Below are 27,530 nucleotides of genomic sequence, written 5' to 3'. Positions count from 1 at the left end.
AAAGAGAAAAATTAGGTGATTTTAAATTTCATGACAACAACACATCTCAAAAAAGTTGGGACAAGGCCATGTTTACCACTGTGAGACATCCCCTTTTCTCTTTACAACAGTCTGTAAATGTCTGGGGACTGAGGAGACAAGTTGCTCAAGTTTAGGGATAGGAATGTTAACCCATTCTTGTCTAATGTAGGATTCTAGTTGCTCAACTGTCTTAGGTCTTTTTTGTCGTATCTTCCGTTTTATGATGTGCCAAATGTTTTCTATGGGTGAAAGATCTGGACTGCAGGCTGGCCAGTTCAGTACCCGGACCCTTCTTCTACGCAGCCATGATGCTGTAATTGATGCAGTATGTGGTTTGGCATTGCCATGTTGGAAAATGCAAGGTCTTCCCTGAAAGAGACGTCGTCTGGATGGGAGCGTATGTTGCTCTAGAACCTGGATATACCTTTCAGCATTGATGGTGTCTTTCCAGATGTGTAAGCTGCCCATGCCACACGCACTAATGCAATCCCATACCATCAGAGATGCAGGCTTCTGAACTGAGCGCTGATGATAACTTGGGTCGTCCTTCTCCTCTTTAGTCCGAATGACACAGCGTCCCTGATTTCCATAAAGAACTTCAAATTTTGATTCGTCTGACCACAGAACAGTTTTCCACTTTGCCACAGTCCATTTTAAATGAGCCTTGGCCCAGAGAAGACGTCTGCGCTTCTGGATCGTGTTTAGATACAGCTTCTTCTTTGAACTATAGAGTTTTAGCTGGCAACGGCGGATGGCACGGTGAATTGTGTTCACAGATAATGTTCTCTGGAAATATTCCTGAGCCCATTTTGTGATTTCCAATACAGAAGCATGCCTGTATGTGATGCAGTGCCGTCTAAGGGCCCGAAGATCACGGGCACCCAGTATGGTTTTCCGGCCTTGACCCTTACGCACAGAGATTCTTCCAGATTCTCTGAATCTTTTGATGATATTATGCACTGTAGATGATGATATGTTCAAACTCTTTGCAATTTTACACTGTCGAACTCCTTTCTGATATTGCTCCACTATTTGTCGGCGCAGAATTTGGGGGATTGGTGATCCTCTTCCCATCTTTACTTCTGAGAGCCGCTGTCACTCCAAGATGCTCTTTTTATACCCAGTCATGTTAATGACCTATTGTCAATTGACCTAATGAGTTGCAATTTGGTCCTCCAGCTGTTCCTTTTTTGTACCTTTAACTTTTCCAGCCTCTTATTGCCCCTGTCCCAACTTTTTTGAGATGTGTTGCTGTCATGAAACTTCAAATGAGCCAATATTTGGCATGAAATTTCAAAATGTCTCACTTTCGACATTTGATATGTTGTCTATGTTCTATTGTGAATACAATATCAGTTTTTGAGATTTGTAAATTATTGCATTCCGTTTTTATTTACAATTTGTACTTTGTCCCAACTTTTTTGGAATTGGGGTTTTATATTATATATATATATATATATATATATATATATATATATATATATATATATATATATATATATATATAGTTATTATGCCTTTGCGTTGTGTTGCCGGCTTTTGCTCCAAAACCCACAAGGATGGGGTAAGTTTATTCAAGTTTCCCAGAGATCCCGAGCTGCATGCGAAGTGGGTGAAGCAAGTCAGGCGCACTCGTGACAAGTGGGAGCCCTCACCAACATCCGTCCTGTGCTCTGAACACTTCGATTTGGATTGTTTTGACACCCTTCCCAGCTTAAAGGAATCTCTTGGGTGTTCAGTTCAGCACAAACGTGTGCTGCTACCATCAGCAGTGCCTACAGTATTCCGGAGGGGGTCTACTAGTAGCTATGCCGGATCCAGCAGTCGCCTGGGACAAGGCGACTCCTCCAGAGACAGTCCAACTGTCAGAACATGTGTTGAGAAACGACATAAGATAAAGGTACGTAGAGCTATAGAGTGCTCCGACATGATGCTAAAAATAGTAACCGTGCGGTCTGCACGGCCATCTTGGAAGTGACTCGCTCCAGAGCGCTCATAGAGTACACATCATAGAGTACACATTCATGATAATCATAAATGTAATCATAAAGTCGGCGTGATATCAGTCATGTATTTGCTTGTGAAAGCTTGTTTCTCCAAGCAAACACTGAGGGAAAGCTAACTTAGCCAGACAAGTAGGCTACAGATTGTCATTTGCTTATGCTGATGTAGGTTATCAAATATTTTGCTTCATTCAAGGATAAAACTAAGAAGCCATAAACTAGAAGACGTGCCTGCCAATATTATCCTAAATGTATCACGGATCAGGCATAGTCGTAAGCTTATTATGTTAGCCGTTTGCATGCTCCATTAGGAACTATGTATTCAGTGTAGCATACGGCTTACATGATATAAGCAGTGTTTACACATGCAAGACAACAATACACAATATTAAAATATTGATTCCGTAACATTTTGAACAAATACGGGTTGACCTACAGTACCAATCCTTGTTATCCAACCTTGTGGTGTTCAATGCTGGGCTGTCTGCCTGTCCGCTGTCCATCTCGGAGTCGGAGTCGCTCTCAGATTGCACAGTAACAGGTTCAAACCTGTACAGTTGGATGCACCCGTGTTTGTCATCACTTGATTCTTCCGATCTATCCCACTCACAACATAATTCTAGACTCCCAGAAGAGGAAGAGCTAGAGAGTTCACTGGCGTTTTCATGCGCAATTTCCATTGAGTAGAACAGCCAGTGAACCGCAGCGTGTTCTTCCGCTGACGTCACAGCATGGCCGCGAGCCACGGACCCAGTTTTCTTGCTCTGTGCAATTAAAAGTTGGATATTCGCGTAACAACAGCTTCTTTTCACGTAATTATAACAGAAATCTAACATGTTTGCCATGTTGTATAGTTTATTTAAGAAATTGCATAGAGTCATGTTCGTGTCATCAGCCCTTTAAGTACTGTATGTCATGTCAGAATAGAATGCATGCTAAGCAACATGAGATACAATATATTTTACCAGTCAACCTTGATGGTTCAGGCAGGGAAAACTCCTGTCCATGAAACAATTCTAATTATGTATAATCACATAAAGGAACATAAAGTACTCCAAGACATTATTATTTATTATGTATTATTTACTTCCATTTATTCTTATTAAAATCTCAATATTCTCCAACCACTAATTCATGGAGGCAGGTTTGCGAATTATGGGTTTGATAGTTAAATGTAGTTCAGCAGGTCCTCGGCAGCACAGAAAGGACAAAGCAGCATTCATATTACTACAATGATAAATGCTGATTTGGTATTTTAGCATCATTTCAATCTCTCAGACTCTGAAAAGGTTGTGGAGCATATTATTATCTCTGCCTCACATTGTTCAAATGACACAATTGCCTCTTTTTTTTTCCCCACACAGTATGGACAGCCTTATACTCCTATCTTGCCTGCCTGTGTCAACCAGACATCATATGAACACTGGTAAACTGTTAACTTAATTTTTTATATTTGACTGCTCTGAAAGGCCATGATTTTGTCTCATAAATATCATTAAGGTGCCTACAGAGACAACATGTTCTCAAAGAAAGGCTTGTTCAGTGACCTTCCAAACAATTTAGCAATGAGATCACCTGCCAAGTCACATTATCGAATTTTCATCATCCAAGTGGAACCGCTGTAATTGTCACAATTCGTGAGAACATTTATTTCGCAAACATACATCCATCCATTATCTGTAGCCACTTATCCTATACAGGGTCGAAGGCAAGCTGGAGCCTATCCCAGCTGAGTATGGGCGAGAGGTGGGGTACACCCTAGACAAGTCACCAGGTCATCGCAGGGCTGACACACACACACACACATTCACACCTATGGTCAATTTAGAGCCACCAGTTAGCCTAACCTGCATGTATTTGGATAGTGGGGGAAACCGGAGCAGACATAGGGAGAACATGTAAACTCCACACAGAAAGGTCCTTGTCAGCCACTGGGGTTGAACCCAGGACCTTCTTGCTGTGAGGTGACAGTGCTAACCACTACACCACCGTGCCACCTTCACAAACATCCATCAACTATAAAAACAAATGTAGTTAAGTACTGTAGCTCAGTAGCACAATTCTAAAAACAGTGAGTCTCAAAATTACATGTCGAATTGTTAGCTGAATTTCATTTGATAGAACCAACAGCCTTGACATACATAATATCTACCAGTGTTGTATGAATATTTTCATTCATTCACTGAGACTATCTGCTAATTCCTGGTAAGGGTCACCATGGACCCCGAGCCTATCCCAGGAACATAATTTTATCTTTGTACAGTGTCTTGCATAAGTATTCATCCCCCTTGGTGTTTGTCCTGTTTTGTTGCGTAATAAGCTGGAATTAAAATGGATTTTGGGGGGGTTAGCACCATTTGATTTACACAACATGCCTACAGCTTTAAGGGTGAAAGTTGTTGTTTTATTGTGACACAAACAGTCATTAGGCCACACCAATTTAATTAGTTGGTTCTCGGAATTGCCGCTTGAAAAAAATGCAAAATGAAAAAAAATAAAATCGAAATCAAACTCCCGCCAACAGAAAAGGTCACATGACGTGAGGTCACATGACGCCGAAAACCACTCAAATTGCCCCTTTCACTTTAGATAAAGACTTGTGGAAGAAACATGCCTGTGGAGGGGAATCCTACAAAGCCTGTGATTGTTAGGATATTCAGCGAACAGAAGCGTAAAATCTTTGACAGGTATGTTGAAATTCTGTTTACTGGTTTGCCTGGATTGTTTGGTCTATTTCCACCGCTAATTTTACCATCAGAGCATTTTTTAAATTTTATTTTTATTTCGCCCGCTCGCTTCATATTTTTCCTGAAAAAAAATCAGAGAACCAACTAATTAAATTGGTGTGGCCTTAAAATGAAAAAAAAAAGAAGAAATCTGGAGTGTGCATAAGTATTCATCTCCTTTCATATGAAACCCATAAATAAGAGCTGGTCCAACCAATTCACTTCATAAATCACATAATTAGTTCATAAAGATCCACCTGTGTGCAATCAAAGTGTCACATGATCTGTCACATGATGTCTGTATAAATCAACCTGTTCTGGAAGGACCCTGACTCTGCAACACTACTAAGCAAGCAACATGAGAACCAAGGAGCCTCCAAACAGGCCAGAGACAAAGTTGTGGAGAAGTATAGATCAGGGTTGGGTAATAAAATATCCCAAACTTTGAATATCCCACAGAGCACCATTAAATCCATTATAGCAAAATGGAAAGAATATGGCACCACTACAAATCTGACAAGAGAAGGCCACTCACTAAACTCACAGACAGGGCAAGGAGGGCATTAATCAGAGATGCAAGAAAAACACCAAAGATAACACTGACGGAGCTACAAAGATCCATAGCGGAGATGGTAGTATCTGTCCATAGGACCACTTTAAGCTATACACTCCACAGAGTGGGGCTTTATGGAAGTGTGGCCAAAAAAAAAGCAATTGCTTAAGAAAACATGTTTGGAGTTTGCCCAACAACATGTGGCAGACTCCCAAACACATGGAAGAAGAGTCTCTGGTCAAATGAGACGAAAATTGATCTTTTTGGCCATCATGGGAAATGCCATGTGTGGCGCAAACTGAACATCCTGAGAACACCATTCCTGCAGTGAAGCATGGTGGTGGCAGCATCATGCTGTGGGGATGTTTTTCATCTGCAGGGACAGGAAAGTTGGTCAGGACTGAAGGAAAGATGGATGGCACTAAATACAGGGCAGTTCTGAAGAAAAACCTGTTTGAGTCGGCCAGAGGTTTGATGGTTTGAAGGTTCACATTCCGGCAGGGCAATGACCCTAAACATGCTGCTAAAGCTACACTGGAGTGGTTTAAAGGGGAAACATTTAAATGTCTTGGAATGGCCTAATCAAAGCCCAGACCTCAGTCCAACTGAGAATCTGTGTCATAACTTGAAGATTGCTGTACACCAATGCAGCCCATCTAACTTGAAGGAGTTGGAGCAGTTTTGCCTTGAGGAATGGGCAAAAATCCCAGTGCCTAGACATGCTAAGCTAATAGAGACATACCCCAATAGACTTGCAGCTGTAATTGCAGCAAAAGGTGGCTCTACAAAGTATTGACTTGGGGGTGAATACCTATGCACACTCCAGATTTCTGTTTTTTTCATCTTAATTATTGTTTGTGTCACAGTGAAACAACAACTTTCACCTCTAAAGCTGTAGGCATGTTGTGTAAATCAAATGGTGCTAACCCCCCCAAAAATCCATTTTAATTCCAGCTTGTAATGCGACAAAACAGGACAAACACCAAGGGGGATGAATACATTTGCAAGACACTGTATAATTGTCCCAGTTTAGAATGTTATTTGTTCAATTCAAGCAAAAAATTGGTGTTCAGTTACATATCAATTATAATTTTAAGTGACTGTCACACGAACAATAAGCAAGCCATGTCTGTTGAGACCATCAGCTGCACAGGTACAAAATTAGTTTAATAAATGCCACTAGCAGTGTTCATATATGTCCATTAAAAACAGAAATGTATCAAAGTACTGCAGGGACAGACAGAGGACAAGTGGATTTGCTTGTAGAATTTCTGCTGATGGAATAAAACTCAAGATCATTAGGAATGCCAATTGATTTCTTATCACTGTTACTCTGATGTATTATGTGGAAAATGCAGTCATGCTCTTTGTAGTAGAACCTTATACCAGCTAGTTTTTAATCCATTACTCTTCCTTTATTCTTGCTTTCCTTAATTTAACACATCTGACTGAATTAATCAAACTGTTTTGAAGGATCTGAATATGAGAATCAAGTGTAATGTTAACACTTCCAATAAAATGAATTAAATTATACATGATTGCAGCAGGCGGCACGGTGGTGTAGTGGTTAGCGCTGTCGCCTCACAGCAAGAAGGTCCGGGTTCAAGCCCCGTGGCTGGCGAGGGCCTTTCTGTGCGGAGTTTGCATGTTGTCTGTGTGGGTTTCCTCCGGGTGCTCCGGTTTCCCCCACAGTCCAAAGACATGCAGGTTAGGTTAACTGGTGATTCTAAATTGACCGTGAGTGTGAATGGTTGTCTGTGTCTATGTGTTAGCCCTGTGATGACCTGGCGACTTGTCCAGGGTGTACCCTGCTTTTCGCCCGTAGTCAGCTGGGATGGGCTCCTGCGACCCTGTAGAACAGGATAAAGCGGCTAGAGATAATGAGATGAGATGATTGCAGCAAATATTCAGTCAAAACCTTTTATTTAATGTTAAACATATTGCTGATTGTTATCTATTTGGGACAAATATATATTTTTACGAAGTTTGTGTTGCTACCTGGGGTGGGTTTCCCAAAAGCCTCTTAACACTAAGAACATCTTGACTAGGAGAGAGTGTTCATTGTGCTGCTCGCTCTACCATTTAGTCAAGTTTATTTTTATAGCACTTTTAATAATAGACATTGTCACAAAGCAGCTTTACAGAATTTTAATGACTTTAAACATGAGCTAATTTTATCCCTAGTCTATCCCCAATGAGCAAGCCTGTGGCGACGGTGGCAAGAAAAAACTCCCTTGGATGACATGAGGAAGAAACCTCAAAAGGAACCAGACTCAAAAGGGAACCCATCCTCATCTGGGTGATAACAGATAACGTGATAACATTTTTAACAGTTTTAACATGAAGTCAGTTTTGTTGATGTTATAAACTCTTCACGGATGGAAACTTGAGTGCAAAACTGTTCATGACAACTGCAGTCCTAAACTTAGCAAGTCAACTGGAGTCCTCAACCATAAAAGCATTACTGTAAGCGTCCAGAGCATCTTCCAAGCGTGACTTGCAACTGTCCATATGGGGCCGTCCTCCACAGGAGTGATTTAACGATTCATTTAATGATCATCTTTATGCTATGATGCTTTTGGGAAACTCAGGCCTGTTTTGTTCATAATTGCTGAATGAAAATGTTTTCAAATGTTTTTATTTTCTTCAAAATGCATGCTCTGAGCTACGGGAGCAACAAGATTGTTGTGTTCTGCCAAACAGTTGTTTACACTATACAGAAAAGCAGCATACTACATGCTGACATTGAACACACAAAGAGTCAAGTTCTTGACAGGCTCTTTCTCCTGTGGCATTACAGAGAAAAGACTGGAGCCTAGTGGAGAGTACAAACACTACAATTAGCCTGCTTGACATTCAGGTTACATTTGGTGTGGGGCTATTTTAGCTTTTTTTTAATGTAAGTATTTTTTCTTATTAAAAAAAAATCAAATAAAAAAATTAAAAACTCCAAAACGTACAACCATACAAATGTCACCACAAGCTCAAAACTGTCAGGCATTCCTATACTTGTAGGGACATTTGGTCCTCACTGAGATACACTACCGTTCAAAAGTTTGGGGCCACTTTGCAATTTCCTTATTTTTGAAAGAAAAGCACTGTTCTTTTCAATGAAGATCACTTTAAACTAATCAGAAATACACTCTATACATTGCTAATATGGTAAATGACTATTCTAGCTGCAAATGTCTGGTTTTTGGTGCAATATCTACATAGGTGTATAGAGGCCCATTTCCAGCAACTATCACTCCAGTGTTCTAATGGTACAATGTGTTTGCTCATTGCCTCAGAAGTAGGGATTGACCGATATGTTTTTTCAGGGCCGATACCGATTATTATGGAATTGGGATGCCGATAACCGATATGTGCAACCAATAAATGTAAACATTATAATTCACATGAAATTAAACATAGCACACACTGACACAGACCTTCATATCCATGAAATGTATGTTTAATTGTAAAATTGAACGTGAAATTTTGTGCAGGGAGATGCCAGCAGCATTTGTACAATAAAGTCAAACATTAGTTAGAATAAAATGAGAAATAAAATAATAATAAAAAAAATATTCACCAATAAAAAAATAAAATCACTCCCTACTACATTACAGCTCACCATTTTCAGTGGAAAATAAATGAAAATACACTCTGGATCCTTTTACACTAAGAACTAAGTAAGACTTACCAACTTCAAGTAGTTTTTAAATAACAAATCAAGTGTAGGGAGCTGCCTGCAGCATTTTTTAAAAAGTAAAATCAAACATAAAGTAGGCTATCACTCCCTATTATGTAACAACTTAACAAGTAACCATCTACATTCTAATGCTTTTAATGCCCAAGCCTAATATTCCCAATTTAGGAGGATTATATTGTAGTGAAGGAAGCACAGTTGCTCTGCATGTTGTCCACTGAGGCAGTTTCTGTTTTTTGCATAAATTGCCGCGGCTCTGCTCCTTTAAGAGTATATCGCTTTACGAATCAGAAGCGCTAGGGAGGAGAATCACTTGCGCAAGAATTATAAATACTAGTGGAGTACCTTACAGTGCAATGTGAAGTAGCATAAGAACATTTAAGTCAAGAGTTTAATTGATGTATTTCGTTCATTACCGTTTATCCAAGCAAGTGTGCATCCACGACACAATTAATTACTGAGCCCATAACAAGCGTCCTGACAAACTCCCTACAGTATTACACAGCCTACTAGCACCATATCACACCTGGCTTGTTTAAATGTTCAAATAGCGCTTTATAAAGTTACCTAACATATACAAGTGCAATGCGCTTTTTGATCACGAGTCACGTCATGAAGTTTACTCATCACCATAACAAATAGCCAGTAGGCTTGCGCTAGCCTACAGAACACAAACACTACGTTTTATTTCATCTTCCCTTGACCACCTCTCTGTATGGCTGTCATTCTACTGTTTGAGTAGAACCACTGACACATTCACAACGTTTCCAGACGGGGATTTAAAAATGACTGCAGCCTACGTTATGCTGGGGACTGCTTACTATGGACAACATTACATGTAGTTTCAGTGAGACTAGTTGGTTGTAGGCTAATTCAGGTGCTTCCTTCTGTAAGCTAAGTTTGCCTGGCTACACAGATGCAAATGGACAATTTTAACGAGTAGTAGATGAAGAATGTAAACATATAATGATGTTGTGCTTTTGCAACTTGTGTGTTTGTGACTTATTGCGGCAAAAGCAGCGTGTCCTTACCTTGAAGTGAGATCTGCTTCTGCCCGAGTGCCCATACGGCCGCCTTGAAACAGTTCACAGCGTTTAGCTACACGTGTCGATTGGCTATATCTCTTGTGCCAAACAAATCAGATGTAGTGGGCGGGACCGTGTTCTTGAACTCAGAGAGGCGAGTGCAGGAAAGGACGTGCAGTGACAGTCGCGTTAGGAACGAAATGGCTGCAAAAAGGCATGTTATCGGCATATCGGTGGAAATTATGGCCGATACCGATAACCCTAAAAATGCAGAATATCGGCCCGATATATCGGCCAGGCCGATTATCGGTCGACCCCTACTCAGAAGGCTAATGGATGATTAGAAAACCCTTGTACAATCATGTTAGCACAGCTGAAAACAGTTTAGTTCTTTAGAGAAGCTATAAAACTGACCTTCCTTTGAGCAGATTGAGTTTCTGGAGCATCACATTTGTGGGGTCGATTAAATGCTCAAAATGGCCAGAAAAATGTCTTGACTATATTTTCTATTCATTTTACAACTTATGGTGGTAAATAAAAGTGTGACTTTTCATGGAAAACACAAAATTGTCTGGGTGACCCCAAACTTTTGAACGAAGGTGTATAAAATAAAAAAAAAAAACCACCCCACCCCACACACACACAAACAAGGTGGTCACACTTACCTTCCTCTGCCTGTGCGACAACGATGGCGACATTTCATTTTCCCACCTTGGTTTACAAAAAAAAAATTAAAATAAAAATTTAAAAAAGAGCAAATAAAAGAAATGAGCATTTTCACACTGAAATTTTGTGAAAAGTGAAAAAAAAAGTTCCATAATTATTGCTATATTAATCAGTGTTATTTTTGGCCTTCTCAGTTAATTAGTGAGATAAAGTTAATGAATTGACTAAAGTCAGATATCATTTTTGTTTTTCGAAAAACACAACCCTGCTATTCCTATTTCCCTCATCCCCACTTTTCCCTCTCCAATTTGATCATTTCCTATTTCCCACCCACGAGCTGTCCCCTATAACAGAACAGCTACCAGCTGGAAAGGATGAAGGCTAGCACATTCTTCCTCCAATCTTCTGAACATGCTCAGAGCAAAGTGCCAACTCCTCTCTTCTGCATACAGGAGCTCATAGAGGCCCATGATTATCTCATGTCACTCTGATTGACAGGAGAAACTAATACTGCCACTTGCACACAGACAACATGGCCATTTTTTCTCTCTTAGATTACATCCACTCACTATCTCCCAGTGACAGAAAGAAGACTTTTCTCTTCAGGCACTCAGGAGATCCCTATTCATGGATTTTAACTTTGTGCTTTTTGCATACAGTGACGACAGGTTTATTCATTTAGGGCCTAATCATCTTTCTATTTAACATTTAACTGACTTACAACAATAAAATGATAACAATTGAATAAAATACTTGGACTGCTGTTATAGTACTAAAATAAAATAATCGGCTACAGGGTGGTGTGATGCAGCCCGATGTACTACAGAGTCATTGTTACCATCCAAAAGTTGATTATTTTCCAATAACATCACAAAATGTTTTAGTCCTCCACAAAACAATTGATTTCTTCCAGAACTGCTAGATAAATGTCTTCTCACACAAAGCTTCACAAATCATGCTGGAAACAAATTGATTGATTTTTTTTTCCCCCTCACAATTGTTCATGAAAGTCCTGTAAATTTGGGGAAAAAAACAAACAAACAAAAAAAATTGTACTGTACCCGAGTGTAAATTTACACATAATAATACAAACTAATGTAAACCTTGATGTGATGAACCTAATATCATATAATTCATTTGTATTACTGGATTACAGCACTTTTATATATCGAATACAGTACTGTGCAAAAGTCTTTGGCCCCTATTTTTTTCTTTTTTGATACATATTTTGTTCTAAATTTCTATTTGATGACTTCTACGTTATCTAATCAGTACAAAAACATTTTAGAGTTCCAAATGTTCATTTTTCAGCACAAAATTAAATGTTACAGGGGAAAAAGTTTATATCTGAGCAGCATATTACAGAAGACACCACTTTTCAGATTAAAAAAGAAAACATAATGAAGGCTACTGGGTTTTGGTGCAAAATTAAGAAGCGAGTGTGACAGTCAAAGTGTCCAGAAGAACTGTGGTTGGTTCTGTAAGATGCTCAGTAAAACCTACAGCTCATTTCCACATAAAACTGCACTCATTGTACCTGAGACTACTACAGTGGTGCTTGAAAGTTTGTGAACCCTTTAGAATTATCTATATTTCAGCATAAATATGACCAGATTTTCACACAAGTCCTAAAAGTAGATAAAGAGAACCCAGTTAAACAAATGAGACAAAAATATTATACTTGGTCATTTATTTATTGAGGAAAAGGATCCCATATTACATATCTGTGAGTGGCAAAAGTATGTGAACCTCTAGGATTAGCAGTTCATTTGAAGTTGAAATTAGAGTCAGGTGTTTTCAATCAATGGGATGACAATCAGGTGTGAGTGGGCACCCTGTTTTATTTAAAGAACAGGGATCTATCAAAGTCTGATCTTCACAACACATGTTTGTGGAAGTGTATCATGGCAAGGACAAAGGAGATTTCTGAGGACCTCAGAAAAAGCGTTGTTGATGCTCATCAGGCTGGAAAAGGTTACAAAACCATCTCTAAAGAGTTTGGACTCCACCAATCCACAGTCAGACAGACTGTGTACAAATGGAGGAAATTCAAGACCATTGTTACTGTGGCAGCAGGGGCGTGGTCAAGCGTCGGTCTGTGAATGGAGGGCGGAGTCAGGGAAGGTAAGTGGCAGAATCACTACGCCTGATGTTAGTTAACCTGTGTTTGTGTGTCTTCCCCAGTGACCGCGCCCTATAAAAAGAGAGAGAGAGCAGAGGAAGGGAGCTCTCTCCCCAACCAGACAACTGATGTGTGTGTGCGTGTCTGTGTGGCTGGGAGTTTGTGGACGACTGAAAAGTGTCACAATAAAGAGTTTTTGTAACTCAGTTCTGGCCTGCCATACTTCTGTGCTCCACCCACCCACTCTAAGTACTACAGTGGTGCCGAAACCTGGGACAGGAGCATAGAAGTACGGCAGGCCAGAACTAAGTTACAAAAACTCTTTATTGTGACACTTTTCAGTCGTCCACAAACTCCCAGCCACACAGACACGCACACACACATCAGTTGTCTGGTTGGGGAGAGAGCTCCCTTCCTCTGCTCTCTCTTTTTATAGGGCGCGGTCACTGGGGAAGACACACAAACACAGGTTAACTAACATCAGGTGTAGTGATTCTGCCACTTACCTTCCCTGCCTCCGCCCTCCGTTCACAGACCGACGCTTGACCACGCCCCCGCTGCCACAGTTACCCACCCCAGGAGTGGTTGACCAACAAAGATCACTCCAAGAGAAAGGCATGTAATAGTCGGCGAGGTCACAAAGGACCCCAGGGTAACTTCTAAGCAACTGAAGGCCTCTCTCACATTGGCTAATGTTAATGTTCATGAGTCCACCATCAGGAGAACACTGAACAACAATGGTGTGCATGGCAGGGTTGCAAGGAGAAAGTCACTGCTCTCCAAAAAGAACATTGCTGTTCATCTGCAGTTTGCTAAAGATCACATGGACAAGCCAGAAGGCTATTGGAAAAATGTTTTGTGGACGAATGAGACCAAAAAATAACTTTTTGCTTGAAATGAGAAGTGTTATGTTTGTAGAAAGGAAAACACTGCATTCCAGCATAAGAACCTTATCTCATCTGTGAAACATGGTGGAGGTAGTATTATGGTTTGGGCCTGTTTTGCTGCATCTGGGCCAGGACGGCTTGCCGTCATTGATGGAACAATGAATTCTGATTTATACCAGCGAATTCTAAAGGAAAATGTCAGGACATCTGTCCATGAACTGAATCTCAAGAGAAGGTGGGTCATGCAGCAAGACAACGACCCTAAGCACACAAGTCATTCTACAAAAGAATGGTTAAAGAAGAATAAAGTTACTGTTTAGGAATGGCCAAGTCAAAGTCTTGACCTTAATCCAATCGAAATGTTGTGGAAAGACCTGAAGTGAGCAGTTCATGTGAGGAAACCCAAAAACATCCCAGAGTTGAAGCTGTTCTGTCCAGAGGAATGGGCTAAAATTCCTTCAAGCCAGTGTGTGGTAACTGATCAACAGTTACCGGAAATGTTTAGTTGCAGTTATTGCTGCACAAGGGGGTCACACCAGATACTGAAAGCAAATGTTCACATACTTTTGCCAATCACAGATATGCAATATTGGATCATTTTCCTCAATAAATAAATCTCATCTCATTACCTCTAGCTGCTTTATCCTGTTCTACAGGGTCGCAGGCAAGCTGGAGCCTATCCCAGCTGACTACGGGCGAAAGGCGGGGTACACCCTGGACAAGTCACCAGGTCATCGCAGGGCTGACACATAGACACAGACAACCATTCACACTCACATTCACACCTACGGTCAATTTAGAGTCACCAGTTAACCTAACCTGCATGTCTTTGGACTGTGGGGGAAACCGGAGCACCCAGAGGAAACCCACGCGGACACAGAGAGAACATGCAAACTCCACGCAGAAAGGCCCTCGCTGCCCACGGGGCTTGAACCCGGACGTTCTTGCTGTGAGGCGACAGCACTAACTACTTCACCACCGTGCCGCCCCCAATAAATAAATGACTACGTATAATATTTTTGTCTCATTTGTTTAACTGGGTTCTCTTTATCTACTTTTAGGACTTGTGTGAAAATCTGATTATGTTTTAGATCATATTTATGCAGAAATATAGAAAATTGGGCAGCACGGTGGCGTAGTGGTTAGCGCTGTCGCCTCACAGCAAGAAGGCCCGGGTTCGAGCCCCGTGGCTGGCGAGGGCCTTTCTGTGCGGAGTTTGCATGTTCTCCCCATGTCCGCGTGGGTTTCCTCCGGGTGCTCCGGTTTCCCCCACAGTCCAAAGACATGCAGATTAGATTACCTGGTGACTCTAAATTGACTGTAGGTGTGAATGGTCGTCTGTGTCTATGTGTCAGCCCTGTGATGACCTGGCGACTTGCCCAGGGTGTACCCCACCTTTTGCCCGTCGTCAGCTGGGATAGGCTCCAGGTTGCCTGCGACCCTGTAGAACAGGATAAAGTGGCTAGAGATAATGAGATATGTATATTTTTATTTATTCATTTATTTTTTTAAAGCAAAGGGTCGTTTCACACCAAATACTGACTTTTCATTTATTATGGCTTACTGTTTACTGTTTATAGTATTTTTTTTTAATGTTGAAACATTTCATTTCATTACTTTTTAAGCCATTTTTGTTCAACATTTCTTTACATGTGCCGAAGACTTTTGCACAGTATAATATATTGTCAACATTAACTTGCTTATTTTATGATATTTACAGTATTTTGCACACCCTAATTCAGAGCGACTTATCAAATTGCTGTGGAAACTATCAAAATCACATCCCCATGCTAATTCACTAGGTCAGGGAATAAGAGCACTATCAAAAAACATTTTGTGAAAACTAGTTGTTTTATATTATTTTCATTAAATAAAGAAGATCGGAAATAATGAAATTGAACCAACACAAAGCCCTAAATTAACACAAATACAACACAAAACAAGTGATGCTGTATAAACGAAGGATCTGCCGTCTGTCTGTGCAAAATTGTAAGCTATAAATGTCTCCACTGATGGAAGATTTAGCACACACTTACTGTTTTAACATTAGATATAAATATTTAATTGGCATCCACTTGAGTCAAAATAACGTACATTCCTGCCTTTCAAGATTTACCCTCATTGTTCATTTTGTGTTTTCTGCTGCCGGTGCAATTTACCTTTTATGGAGTTGGTGGGTATCACTAAATTCAAATGAGCTGGGTCAGGAACATGCAATGCATTTTATGCATCATATGCAAAATGAAACTTTTCTGAAACTTTTGTAAATCAAGCAGAAACTTTTACTTCGGTTTGGCTTATGCAAACATTTACACACGACTTCACTAAAAGATTGATAAAAGAGGCCTGATGTGCACAAATGTAACTGGCAGACATATTGTAGTACATTACTGCAATTAAATCAGAAGATCATAACAGAAACTTTGTAATTTACTCACATGTAATCACCATGATGCCCAACAGGAAGAGCACAGTAGCAATAATTAGCCCTCCTTGCCTCAATGAGCTATAATCTGTGGAGAAAAAGAAAAACAAACAAAAATGCATACACTTATGCTAGACCCCAGGGGGAAAATAAGTGTCTTTTTTACTAAATAGGAGCTCAAAAACACTCACTGATTAATGACGCCGACTGCAAAGTCATTGGAAATTTTTAAATTTTTTATAGTGCATGCCATTTTCCTATGTCTCACAAGACAAGATCATGATGTGATCATTTTGATGTGCTGAGGGTTGCTTTCCTCTGTTTCAGGACCGTTTTCCTACCACTTGAGATAAACAAGTGGCTCTACGGAAACAGCCGAACGTGAGTAACTTTAGCTAATTAGCATAACTGTAGAACTGTCACACCAAGATGGTGATGTGTGGAAAACATCTTGACTCTGCATCAACCTCGGAGATTTTTGAGTCGCAGGGATGTAATTTGTGGTTGACATTCGCTAATAGATCCATGAAACAAAAGATGAATATATATTTTCTCTGTTACTGACTTTGTGTTATCATTTCTTGCTCTGTAAAACTTTAGGTGTAGAACTCCATACTCACTACCGTGGACTCAAGCTCATACATTCTCAAGCTAAGATAGCTAAGCGCTAGCTAGAATGATTTAGTTACCTGTCCAGAAAAATGACGTCATGTCATCTAACCTTGCTCTATCTTGCAGTTGTACTCACTAGGCAGGCTTTCTGTTTATTTTCCACTGGCGTTTAGTTGGCGGGGGAGCCGAGTCCACCATGTTTGCCCACACTGACTTGTTTTGGTTAAAAGTAGGTCAAACACACCCCATGGTGGTCATGTGATATTATTGCTCACTTGCTTCGGCAATCACCAGAATCGTAAAATGCGGGATGGATTTTATCTCGGAAAAACATTTACAAATAGGATACACGTTGTGTGCAGCAGTGAAACATCTCAAAACTCTAACAGCAATAGAAATAGAACATTTTGCCCAGAATTCAACTTTGCAGTCAGAAACTTTAATCAATTTTGAGAAAACCTGAATCGGCTTCAACTAACATTACATGTTTGAATATTGTCCAGGACTCCAGCTCTTTCAACATAATAATAATAATAATAATAATAATAATAATAATAATAATAAGAATAGAGTGATGCACTTACCATATATGAAGGGCGCATCCCATTTATCATCTGTGGAGAAAATACCACATCAGGATTGGTACAACTTTGCAGCAAATGTAATTAATGACAACTTAAAATTAACGTAACATCATTTGATTCATTAATAACATGTAGCGCAGCATCACAAATATGCTAATTAACTTGGACCTATACATTCATCCAAATCACTTCTAATATAAAACTCTGCATCCAGAAAGAACTGAACACTCCACCCATCTGAGTCTTAGACATGCAATTTGCTTCATTTGAAACTTACAGTGGTGCTTGAAAGTTTGTGAACCCTTTAGAATTTTCTATATTTCTGCATAAATATGACCTAAAACATCATCCGATTTTCACACAAGTCCTAAAAGTAGATAAAAAGAAGCCAGTTTAACAAATGAGACAAAAATATTATACTTGATCATTTATTTCTTGAGGAAAATGATCCAATATTACATATCTGTGATTGGCAAAAGTATGCGAACCTTTGCTTTCAGTATCTGGTTTGACCCCCTTGTGCAGCAATAAGTGCAACTAAACATTTCCGGTAACTGTTGATCAGTCCTGCACACTGGCTTGGAGGAATTTTAGCCCATTCCTCCGTACAGAACAGCTTCAACTCTGGGATGTTGGTGGGTTTCCTCACATGAACTGCTCGCTTCAGGTCCTTCCACAACATTTCCATTGGATTAAGGTCAGGACTTTGACTTGGCCATTCCAAAACATTAACTTTATTCTTCTTTAACCATTCTTTCGTAGAACGACTTGTGTGCTTAGGGTCATTGTCTTGCTGCATGACCCACCTTCTCTTGAGATTCAGTTCATGGACAGATGTCCTGACATTTTCCTTTAAAATTCACTGGTATAAATCAGAAGTCATTGTTCCATCAATGACGGCAAGCCGTCCTGGCCCAGATGCAGCAAAACAGGCCCAAACCATGATACTACCACCACCATGTTTCACAGATGGGATACGGTTCTTATGCTTGAATGCAGTGTTTTCCTTTCTCCAAACATAACACTTCTTGTTTAAACCAAAAAGTTCTATTTTGGTCTCATCCGTCCACAAAACATTTTTCCAATAGCCTTCTGGCTTGTCCACGTGATCTTTAGCAAACTGCAGATGATGAGCAGATATGCACTCATCCGTCTGAGCAGTGAATCCCTATTTAACTAGTCCTGAAATAGCCAGAGTGGACGTGCTACTGCTTTAACAGCGTGCATTGGTCCATGAACAGGGAGCTGTTAATGTACACTGTCAGCTACAGTGATGCGATAATGAGAGAAGTATCCAAGAGAAAAAGGACACACACACACACACACACAGAGAGAGAGAGAGAGAGAGAGAGAGAGAGAGATTAATTCACTTTACCCCATTTTGTATCCGGAGTGTTGCTATGTTTTGGGGTGGTGGTCACTGGAACTGTGGTGGCAAGTGTAGCTGCAATGTTAGAGAAATACAGAAACTGAAAGAGAGAAACTACTGAATACTGAATACACATAAATGGCCTTTTTTTCCCCCATTTTGCATATGTGGCAAATAATTTCCTTCCTATGAAGAGAAGAATGTTCACAATGCATGGTGATATCCAGCTCTTATTAGACTCTTCGCCTGGGAGGTATAGTCTTCTTATCGCACTCATATGGCTCCATCCATAATTACTTCTAATTAATTTCCAGGTGCACTCATTTTCTCTCTGACCTGTCTTTCAAATTGATTTTTAATATATTTCAATAATGTGGCTCTCTGAGGGTATGTGCTCAGTTTAATGGCATGCCATAAAGCATACTAGCAGAAATCCTACATATCTTTAAGCCTCTCAACATTCGACGAGGGTTGAACATTTTTCTAATTACCTGCTAATTAGTTTTTGAGTTACAAGTGCCCTTGGTATGCACTGCAGAGTGACAGTCACCCTGCTTTATTTTCCCTAAGGAATTCACAGCCTTCTAAACACTCACTGGGAAGAAAAAATAAATATATATATATATATATATAAATATATATATATATATATATATATATATATATATATATATATATATATATAATGTCAGTTGACGTTAAAAAGGACTTTAATAGGTCAGGTTTACACCATTAATGCTGTTAAAATCTTGATACTGATCTGTTATTTGATTCTGATTAAGAAGCGACTTTATGGCAAATCACAGGTTTGTATTAATGCACTCATTCCAATATGTTATTGTACCTACAGAAACGTATAATGGATGTTTCCCCAAAAAATGGATTACAAAAAAACCATGTAAATGTTCTCCTTCTCGTATGTCAGCCATACTTGACTGTTTACTGCCAGACATGGACAAAGTACCCAACTTCATTACTTAAGTCAAAGTACAGATCCCACTGGTCAAATGTTACTCCGATACAAGTGAAAGTTCTCCAGTCAAATGTTTACTTCAGTTAAAGTACTGAAGTACAGTACTTGCTTTTAAAAGTACTTAAGTATTACAAGTACATTTTCTGTCAACACATTGTTGTATGATTGCCACAATGCTTACAAAACCTAATGCCTCTGAAGCGATCGACTGGATTATTTTGTGAATTCACAAAATGAACGCGTGCTGTGCCATCATGGTGGTTTAATGTTAAGCTAGCTAGTTAGTGAAACTCCACCTGACATGCTAGCAAACGCTTTCCAAACTCAAAATCATATTGGGTAGCTAACACTACTAGAAAAGAAAGATTTCTACATTTTGTTTATTTGGCAAACATATTCCTGAAAGGACTTCAGATAAGTTAACGTTATTCATGTTAGCGTAACTCCAATTTTACATGCTAACTAACAGTGTCCAAGTTAACTAGCTATGTGTTAACATTAGTCATGGACAATGCGATGGCACCTTGACTCACCAGACTGCACAGGTATTGCAACATTATCGCTAGCTCTTAAAGCACAGATAATTTCACTTCAAGCTTTCTCTTGGAATAAAATGTTTATATACCTCAATATGCTTCCACAGGTTAGACGGTGAGTTTTTGTAGGCCGTGATGTGGTTCATTTTAAGCAAACAAAGCAAACATTTAAAATGAAACAGTTCTATTCCTTTCAGAAAACTGAAACATGGGTTCTAGGTATGGTCCACGGGTGCATGCATTCTCCAGAAGAACTGCCTCCTTCCATTCTGCCATCAACTGATTGTGTTCAAATAATGCTGCAGAGAAATCATTGAAATTGATTTTATACAGTCTATGGATGTGACGTGACCCTAGTGATTACTGATAGGCTGTTTCAGTGTCACCTGTGAAAAAAAAATCGCGTTTTAGAAAAGAAAAAACATCCACTTTCAAAGCTGCCTCATAGTAACGAGTAATGAGGACCTTGACAGAAATGTAGTGGAGTGAAAAGTACGATATTTGTCTTTCAAATGTAGTGAAGTTAAAGTCATAAGTTTCCAAAAAAATAATACTCAAGTAAAGTACAGATACTCAAAAAATGTACTTAAGTTAGGGTGACCAGACGTCCCAGTTTTACCGGGACAGTCCCGATTTGGGGTTGTGTGTCCCGAGTCCTGACAAAAGTCTGTCGGGACACGGATATGTCCCGGTTTTCGCCACTCGCGACATTTACGACTGAGCAGCGTGGGAATCATTAGCAGAGAAATGTCTGCATTTACTATTTTGATGAATTGACAGGAATCGCAAACTTTCCTGGTTACTGCCCCCGGCCCTGTGGCATGGGTGTTTATTTAGCCACATTATTCCAGACAACAGAACGTGTTGCCATGCAACAATAAAATAAACATTAACTGGCGCGAATGTTCTTTGTCTAGCAGCTAGCAGCAGTAATGCCGCAGCAATTATGCTGAAAAGAAAATGTACCTTTTCCAAAGGTTTACAGGGCACCTACCCCTTCCTCCGAGAGGTGCAGAACAATGCGCACGAAGCCTACTGCACACACTGTAAGTGCTTTGTTCTTGTACTGAGTTGGGTAGCCTATGCTGCAAATGCTGTGCGCTCCTGTGGGGGCTTTCCTCGGGCTGCCGCCCCTCTCCTCATTTATTGCTGTATTGTTTGAGTGTATATTTATGGAAGCCGCGAGAGGCCCTTCATATAATCTTTTTTTATTCACCTTGTTATCCCGAGATAACGACATAATTAATTCGAGATCTTGAGAAAGCAAAACCGTTAATTCGAAATCTTGAGAAAACAAAAACAATTATTTCATGATCTCAGCTGGATCACTGTATCTCCGTCGGTAGAGACGAAGCCGGGCCAGTCTTCTGCGAAGGTGCCGCGGACTAATTTTGAAATTATCCCTTATTAAAAGACTTAATGCAATCTCTCCCTGTGTCAACCCCTGATCAAAATATTGCCTTATTAGGTGATCGATTATTCCAGACATTCTAATGACCAAAGTTGCGTCTATACAGAATGAGAAATAGCCCCAAAGTCAGCATATCACAAGTCTCTTGGCGCACCTGAATGAACCATTTCTCAGCTGTTTACTCGAGATCATGAAATAATTGTTTTGTTTTCTCGAGATCACGGAATAATTGTTTTGTTTTCTCGAGATCTCAGAATAACGGTTTTGTTTTCTCGAGATCTCGAATTAGTTGTGTTGTTTTCTCGAGATCTCGAATAAATTATGTCGTTATCTCGGGATAACAAGGTGAATAAAAAAAAAGGATTATATGAAGAGCCTCTCTCGGCTTCCGTAGTATATATTCTCAAATCACTTGTCTCTTTTTTGTTTCTGTTTAACATACCATTCTGACAGTTTGGCCGTATTGCTGTGTTGAACAGCTTGTTGCACCTTCCATTAAAGTGTTCACTTTTGTACACATCTTCTTGCTTTATTCATTCAGTTGTGGGGAATGGTTAGTAAGGTTGATTCTGACCTAGGCTATGTTGAGGTCACATATCTACTTTTTAAGTTCATGCTATAGTGCATACAATTTTAGAGATATAGCCTACATGTGCATTCTTCTTGGTGTTCTCACAAACAGGTGAAATAAATCAGTTTAAATTTGGCCTATGGACATAGCCTGGCCTATTCTCAGCCATTACAAAATCTGTTGTCTGACCATAATTTAACTGATCTGTATACCACCATGCTACTAGATAACAAAATGCCTGTTTGTTTTATTTCATGTGAGATGTTGATAAATGCGAGCTTCAACAAAATGATAAGAGCACCTCTCTGAGTGTCACGTTTATGTAAAAAAAAGGTGTGCGTGCACGAGCATGGTCGCGCGCAAAAGTGTCCCGGTTTCAGACTAGGGAAATCTGGTCACCCTAACTTAAGTACAGTACTCAAGTAAATGTACTTTGTTACTGTCCACCTCTGTTTACTGCAGATTTGTTTGTTTGGTTAGGAGAACTACCCAAGGTCCAAAGTTCAGAGTGGACATTGAGGACGAAGATCAGTTCCCACTCAACCATTCACACACATGAGCAATTTAGAGTAGGCAGTTAAACTAACCACATGTCTTTTGATTGTGGGGGGAAAACAGAGTATCTGGAGGAAATGGCAAGACCATGTAAACTCCACAGAGAAAGGTCACTATCAGCCATGAGGTTTGAACACAGAACCTTCTCACTGTTAGGCAACAGTGCTCACCATTGCACCACCATGCCACCCACTACTAATTGTCGAAATATGGTGAAATTTTCAGTGAGGAGACATTTACGTAGCATTTTTGGAAGGAGTCTTCAGTGTGAAAGCTTTGTAATATTCAGGGCTATAAATATTTTGCCATGAAAAAGTTTTCAGGACAAAGGACTTAGTAAATGACATGCATTTTTCTCTTGTCAACTTCAAGAGAGAATATAAGTGGTGGTGAAGAACAATTGTTTTTATTCTAGCTACATTCACTGAATATGAGCAATTGCGCACTCTGATCAGCTATTCTACTACTAGGATATCAGCTCATATACCGTGAGTAAAGAAAAACAAAATGGCAGAGCATATTGCTGAACCAACCAATGATGAAATTAAAACTCTGCTCATAAACAAAAGCCAAAAAATACAAAAAATGCAACAAAATATAGAATAAAAGTATCTGATGGTAAGAGCATATTTTTTCTTTTATTTTTCAAGAATCATTATTATTGCATTTTTCACAAATTGCTACTGTCATTTCGCTGGTTTGTTTACATTCTAAACAGAAATTATTTTGTTGGATGTGTTGCATAAAGTTTTTATGTATCGCATTTGCAAAAAATAAAAATGCTCTGTTTCTCAAAATCCAGCGAATGTGGATAGAATAAAACAGTTATTTCATTCAATCTTGTCGTACATGGCTTTTAACCGACTCGGCACTACGAGACTCATCGGCTATCAGCTCATTTACGACTCAATTTCATGGAATGACTGTTAAATAGCTGCTATGATTAAATTTAATGAATTTAAAATTATATACATAATTGGACAAAATATTGTTATTGTTGGTGCAATGCTGTGGTATATAAAGAAAACAAAAACTTCAGGACACAGTGTTAAAGTTCATGTTTGGTCGCATTATGCCTTTGTTGATTATTTTCCTATAATAGTATGCCTCCAAGTGTTTTCCTCCTTCATTCAGTGTTGACATTTTCGTGGTGGCAACCAAAGGGTGAGCTTAAATTTCAAGAATGTCAGGGAATGCTAATCTATCTAAGAAGTGATAAAAACTTCCATATTTCATCATTCCACTGAATTTATGCTGATATTTTTGTGCTGTCTTGGTCACTTGAACTTTTACAATACAAATATTTGTCCAAATATTTTACCCTTTTATTATTATTATTATTATTATTATTATTATTATTATCCTCTTGATATTCTTGATTTTTTTTCTTGCTTTTCACAACAGCATCTGGTTTCATAAAAGGTCATTCCAAATTGCTAAATAACAAAACGCCATGCTTTTTATCAGACATTTGTACAATCCACGGCATGTTTCTATGATGTAAGAGGAATGACAATGACCCTTTACTTCTGTCATGTGGCTCATGATAGCTAATGTGAAAGTAGACCTACTCTATTGAACAATATCCCCAAAAACCCCTAGCTAATGCCCACTGGATCTGGTCTTGAAATAGTTTATTCTATTCAATTACGGATTTTAAATGTAGCATTAAAATAGGACTGATGGCATTACCTCGTGTTGTTTCCGCAGTGGCATTGATCTCATTTTCATTGCTGTCTGGGTTCATGGAACTCACTGGAACAGTGACTGTAACGCCTGCAGTTATCTCATTAGTGTGCTGGACATCGAGGGGTGATGCAGTTATTCTAAGGTCGGTTGCTTTCACTCCATCTGGGAATGGACAAGAGAACCATCTTAATTATTGCATACAGACTCCATATGGGAGTTAAGTAGTGAGGAGTCAGCATCAAAATTGTGCCAATCCATACTCCATTGTTAAACCGATACACAATATCATGTCATATCATATCATGGTCATATCATATCATATATAGAGCCTCCAAAAAGTAATTTCTAACCAAAATGCAGGTTCTCCTCAACAGTGTGCTTCTCTTTGGCTCCATCCATATTACCTGTGTTAGCAATAATCTTTCCAACTCCTCCTGCAGGAAGCAACCCTACAGCATGATGTGACCACCAATGGTGTTACATGGGTGTTGACGAAATGGCTCAACTTTAGTCTCATCAGACCACAAAACATTTTTCTCAGATTTTCACTCTCATAGAGGCTGGATCTGAGAAGAACTGATGATATTGTTGAGGTCTGCACAGACTCTCCTGTTTCAGCCAGTGATCTCAGTAACCCTTTCAGTGTTGTTGCTTGGCCCTTAGACACTTTTCTGACACCTGCCCTTCTTGCTGAAACACTCAGTTTGGCCTGATCTTGGTAGTGTCTGGGTTGTGCCACTTTGTTATTACAGATTTCACAGTGCTCCTAGGAAGGATCAAAACTGTTCCAATGTTTTAATAAACTTCTCCATCCCCCCCAGCTAACGCCTTTATCTTGAAGCTTCACAGACAATTCCTTGGCTTTCTGATCTGATCTGATCTGCCATTTACACTGTCAGACTTTCCAAAGTCAGAAATACGTATTGTGCAAACACAGAGGTGTACCCTATTTAACACATTTAGTGTGAGCTATGGAAAGTTAAAAATATAAATTTATCTAGTTTAGCTCTAATCTCATTTGGATTGCGAATACTTATCACTATGCAGGTTTGAGATTCTTTTTTAAAATAATTCTGAGGGCATATGGGGCTGCAAAAGTAGGTATACAGTAATGAAGAACAAAACGTTCACAAAAACATTAGTGTTAAATGAAACCTAGCACCACTATTATAATACTGGTAATACTGGAATAATCCTTACTGTATACCTACTTTTGCAGCCCCCTGTGTGTGTGTGTGTGTGTGTGTGTATATATATATATATATATATATATATATATATATATATATATATATATATAAGGGCTGTCAAACGATTAAAAAATTTAATCGCGATTAATCTCAGAATTTCATATAGTTAATTGCATTTTTTAAACTCTATGTAAATGAATAAGGCTTTTAAAGTGAAATGTTACAATTAAAATGAACACATTTTATGCTAAAAGTACTTGTTAAAAACTGCTGGGACAAGAGAAAATGGTAAGGGAGTTTATTCACTCACATACTAGGCAGTACTGAACATACAGTACAAAACACAAACTTGGATTTTGTGATGGATTAGGGAGCTGTAGTCTCAAATATAAAACATGTAGTCACATACTACTGTGTCTCAGTTCAGACATGTGTGACAAAAGAAAATAAAAATGAAATAAAACTTCAATTGTGCTGGAGTTGTATTCAGTCACGGCCTATAGGACTTCACAGTACTGTGCAAACAAAAATAAATTGCAGTTGGACTTCAATAAAGACATTTAGTGTCATATCACAGTGCTACAGCATACTGAAATCTCACTTTACAAAAGTATTTTAGAACTGCAAAGTGCATACCAAAACCAACTCAATCACACTTTACTTTTGAAATGAAACTTTTGAAATGAAACTTCCCGTTTAACAGACCTTTCTCCATCACTCACACTTACTCTTATTGATCAGTCCCCCCAGGATTTCGCGGGCCTTTTTTGAGATTGTTGCGGGCTAAAATGTCTGATGTTGCGGGGGTTTTCCAAAAAATTGCGATGAAAGTTGCGGTGTTTTTTAGGTTTTTGTTGCGATTACATTGCGGGAGGAAGTGAAAGTTGAGAGAAATTGTTGCGATTTTCTCTTTTTGTGATTAAAATTGAGTGATATGTTAAATATTAAGGTATTACTGAAAAACTATTGATTAAAAAAACAAAGACACTGAGAAATGGTCCTATAAACAACTTTACCAATATAAAAGATTACCAAGACTACAAAAATGCAGAAAAATAGGCTTTACTTATCCAAATGCACCTGTTGGTTCAAAAGTTAAAGTGCATATAACCTCACAGCACAACATGAAGTTACCTTAAAATATAATATAAATGCCTCAGCACGGTGGTGTAGTGGTTAGCGCTGTCGCCTCACAGCAAGAAGGTCCTGGGTTCGAGCCCCGGGGCCGGCGAGGGCCTTTCTGTGTGGAGTTTGCATGTTCTCCCCGTGTCCGCGTGGGTTTCCTCCGGGTGCTCCGGTTTCCCCCACAGTCCAAAGACATGCAGGTTAGGTTAACTGGTGACTCTAAATTGACCGTAGGTGTGAATGTGAGTGTGAATGGTTGTCTGTGTCTATGTGTCAGCCCTGTGATGACCTGGCGACTTGTCCAGGGTGTACCCCGCCTTTCACCCGTAGTCAGCTGGGACAGGCTCCAGCTTGCCTGCGACCCTGTAGAAGGATAAAGCGGCTAGAGATAATGAGATGAGATGAGATAAATGCCTCAGCTTTCATGTAAGAAAAAAAAAAACTATTAATACTAGTACTGTGTGCAGGCAGTCTCTCCTGAAGACTAAATTAAACAATAATTATAAACTAATAAAATAAATGGCTCAGGCTTCATAGAAGAAAAAAAAAACAATTTGAACAGAATCTCACAGTATGATGCTGAAGCTGCCTAAACAATGGAAAATAAAATACCATTTTGGTAAAAATGTTGGCATCCATTAATTTCTTGTATTAATTAAAAAAATAATGTAAAGTGCACACAGTCCTTCACTGTAAACATAACACACTTTCACTAACAGAATTTAAGCCTACATAAACACTGACTCGCACACATGCTGCTTCTCTTGAACGTATACACGGAAGTAAGGTGGAAGGT

The 27,530-nt window shown here is 39.3% G+C and overlaps 1 protein-coding gene across 2 annotated transcripts in view; it reads right to left on the bottom strand.

The window, feature by feature from the left end:
- The window catches only part of fxyd5 (FXYD domain containing ion transport regulator 5), a 48,654-nt gene that overhangs the window by 6,891 nt on the left and 14,233 nt on the right, over positions 1 to 27,530 (bottom strand). For both annotated transcript variants that reach the window (XM_060897687.1, XM_060897688.1), the window contains 5 exons: positions 24,423 to 24,581; positions 18,691 to 18,759; positions 17,316 to 17,345; positions 16,133 to 16,207; positions 10,685 to 10,730 (listed from right to left, as the gene is read on the bottom strand). In XM_060897687.1, coding sequence (XP_060753670.1) covers positions 10,685 to 10,730; positions 16,133 to 16,207; positions 17,316 to 17,345; positions 18,691 to 18,759; positions 24,423 to 24,581 — 379 coding nt within the window. The remainder of the gene's footprint in view (positions 1 to 10,684; positions 10,731 to 16,132; positions 16,208 to 17,315; positions 17,346 to 18,690; positions 18,760 to 24,422; positions 24,582 to 27,530) is intronic.

The sequence above is a fragment of the Neoarius graeffei genome, chromosome 17 (genome assembly GCF_027579695.1).
Source record: "Neoarius graeffei isolate fNeoGra1 chromosome 17, fNeoGra1.pri, whole genome shotgun sequence".
NCBI classification, from domain to species: Eukaryota; Metazoa; Chordata; class Actinopteri; order Siluriformes; family Ariidae; genus Neoarius; species Neoarius graeffei.
Note: the sequence above shows the minus strand (reverse complement) of the source record. Positions and strands in the feature narration are given on the sequence as shown.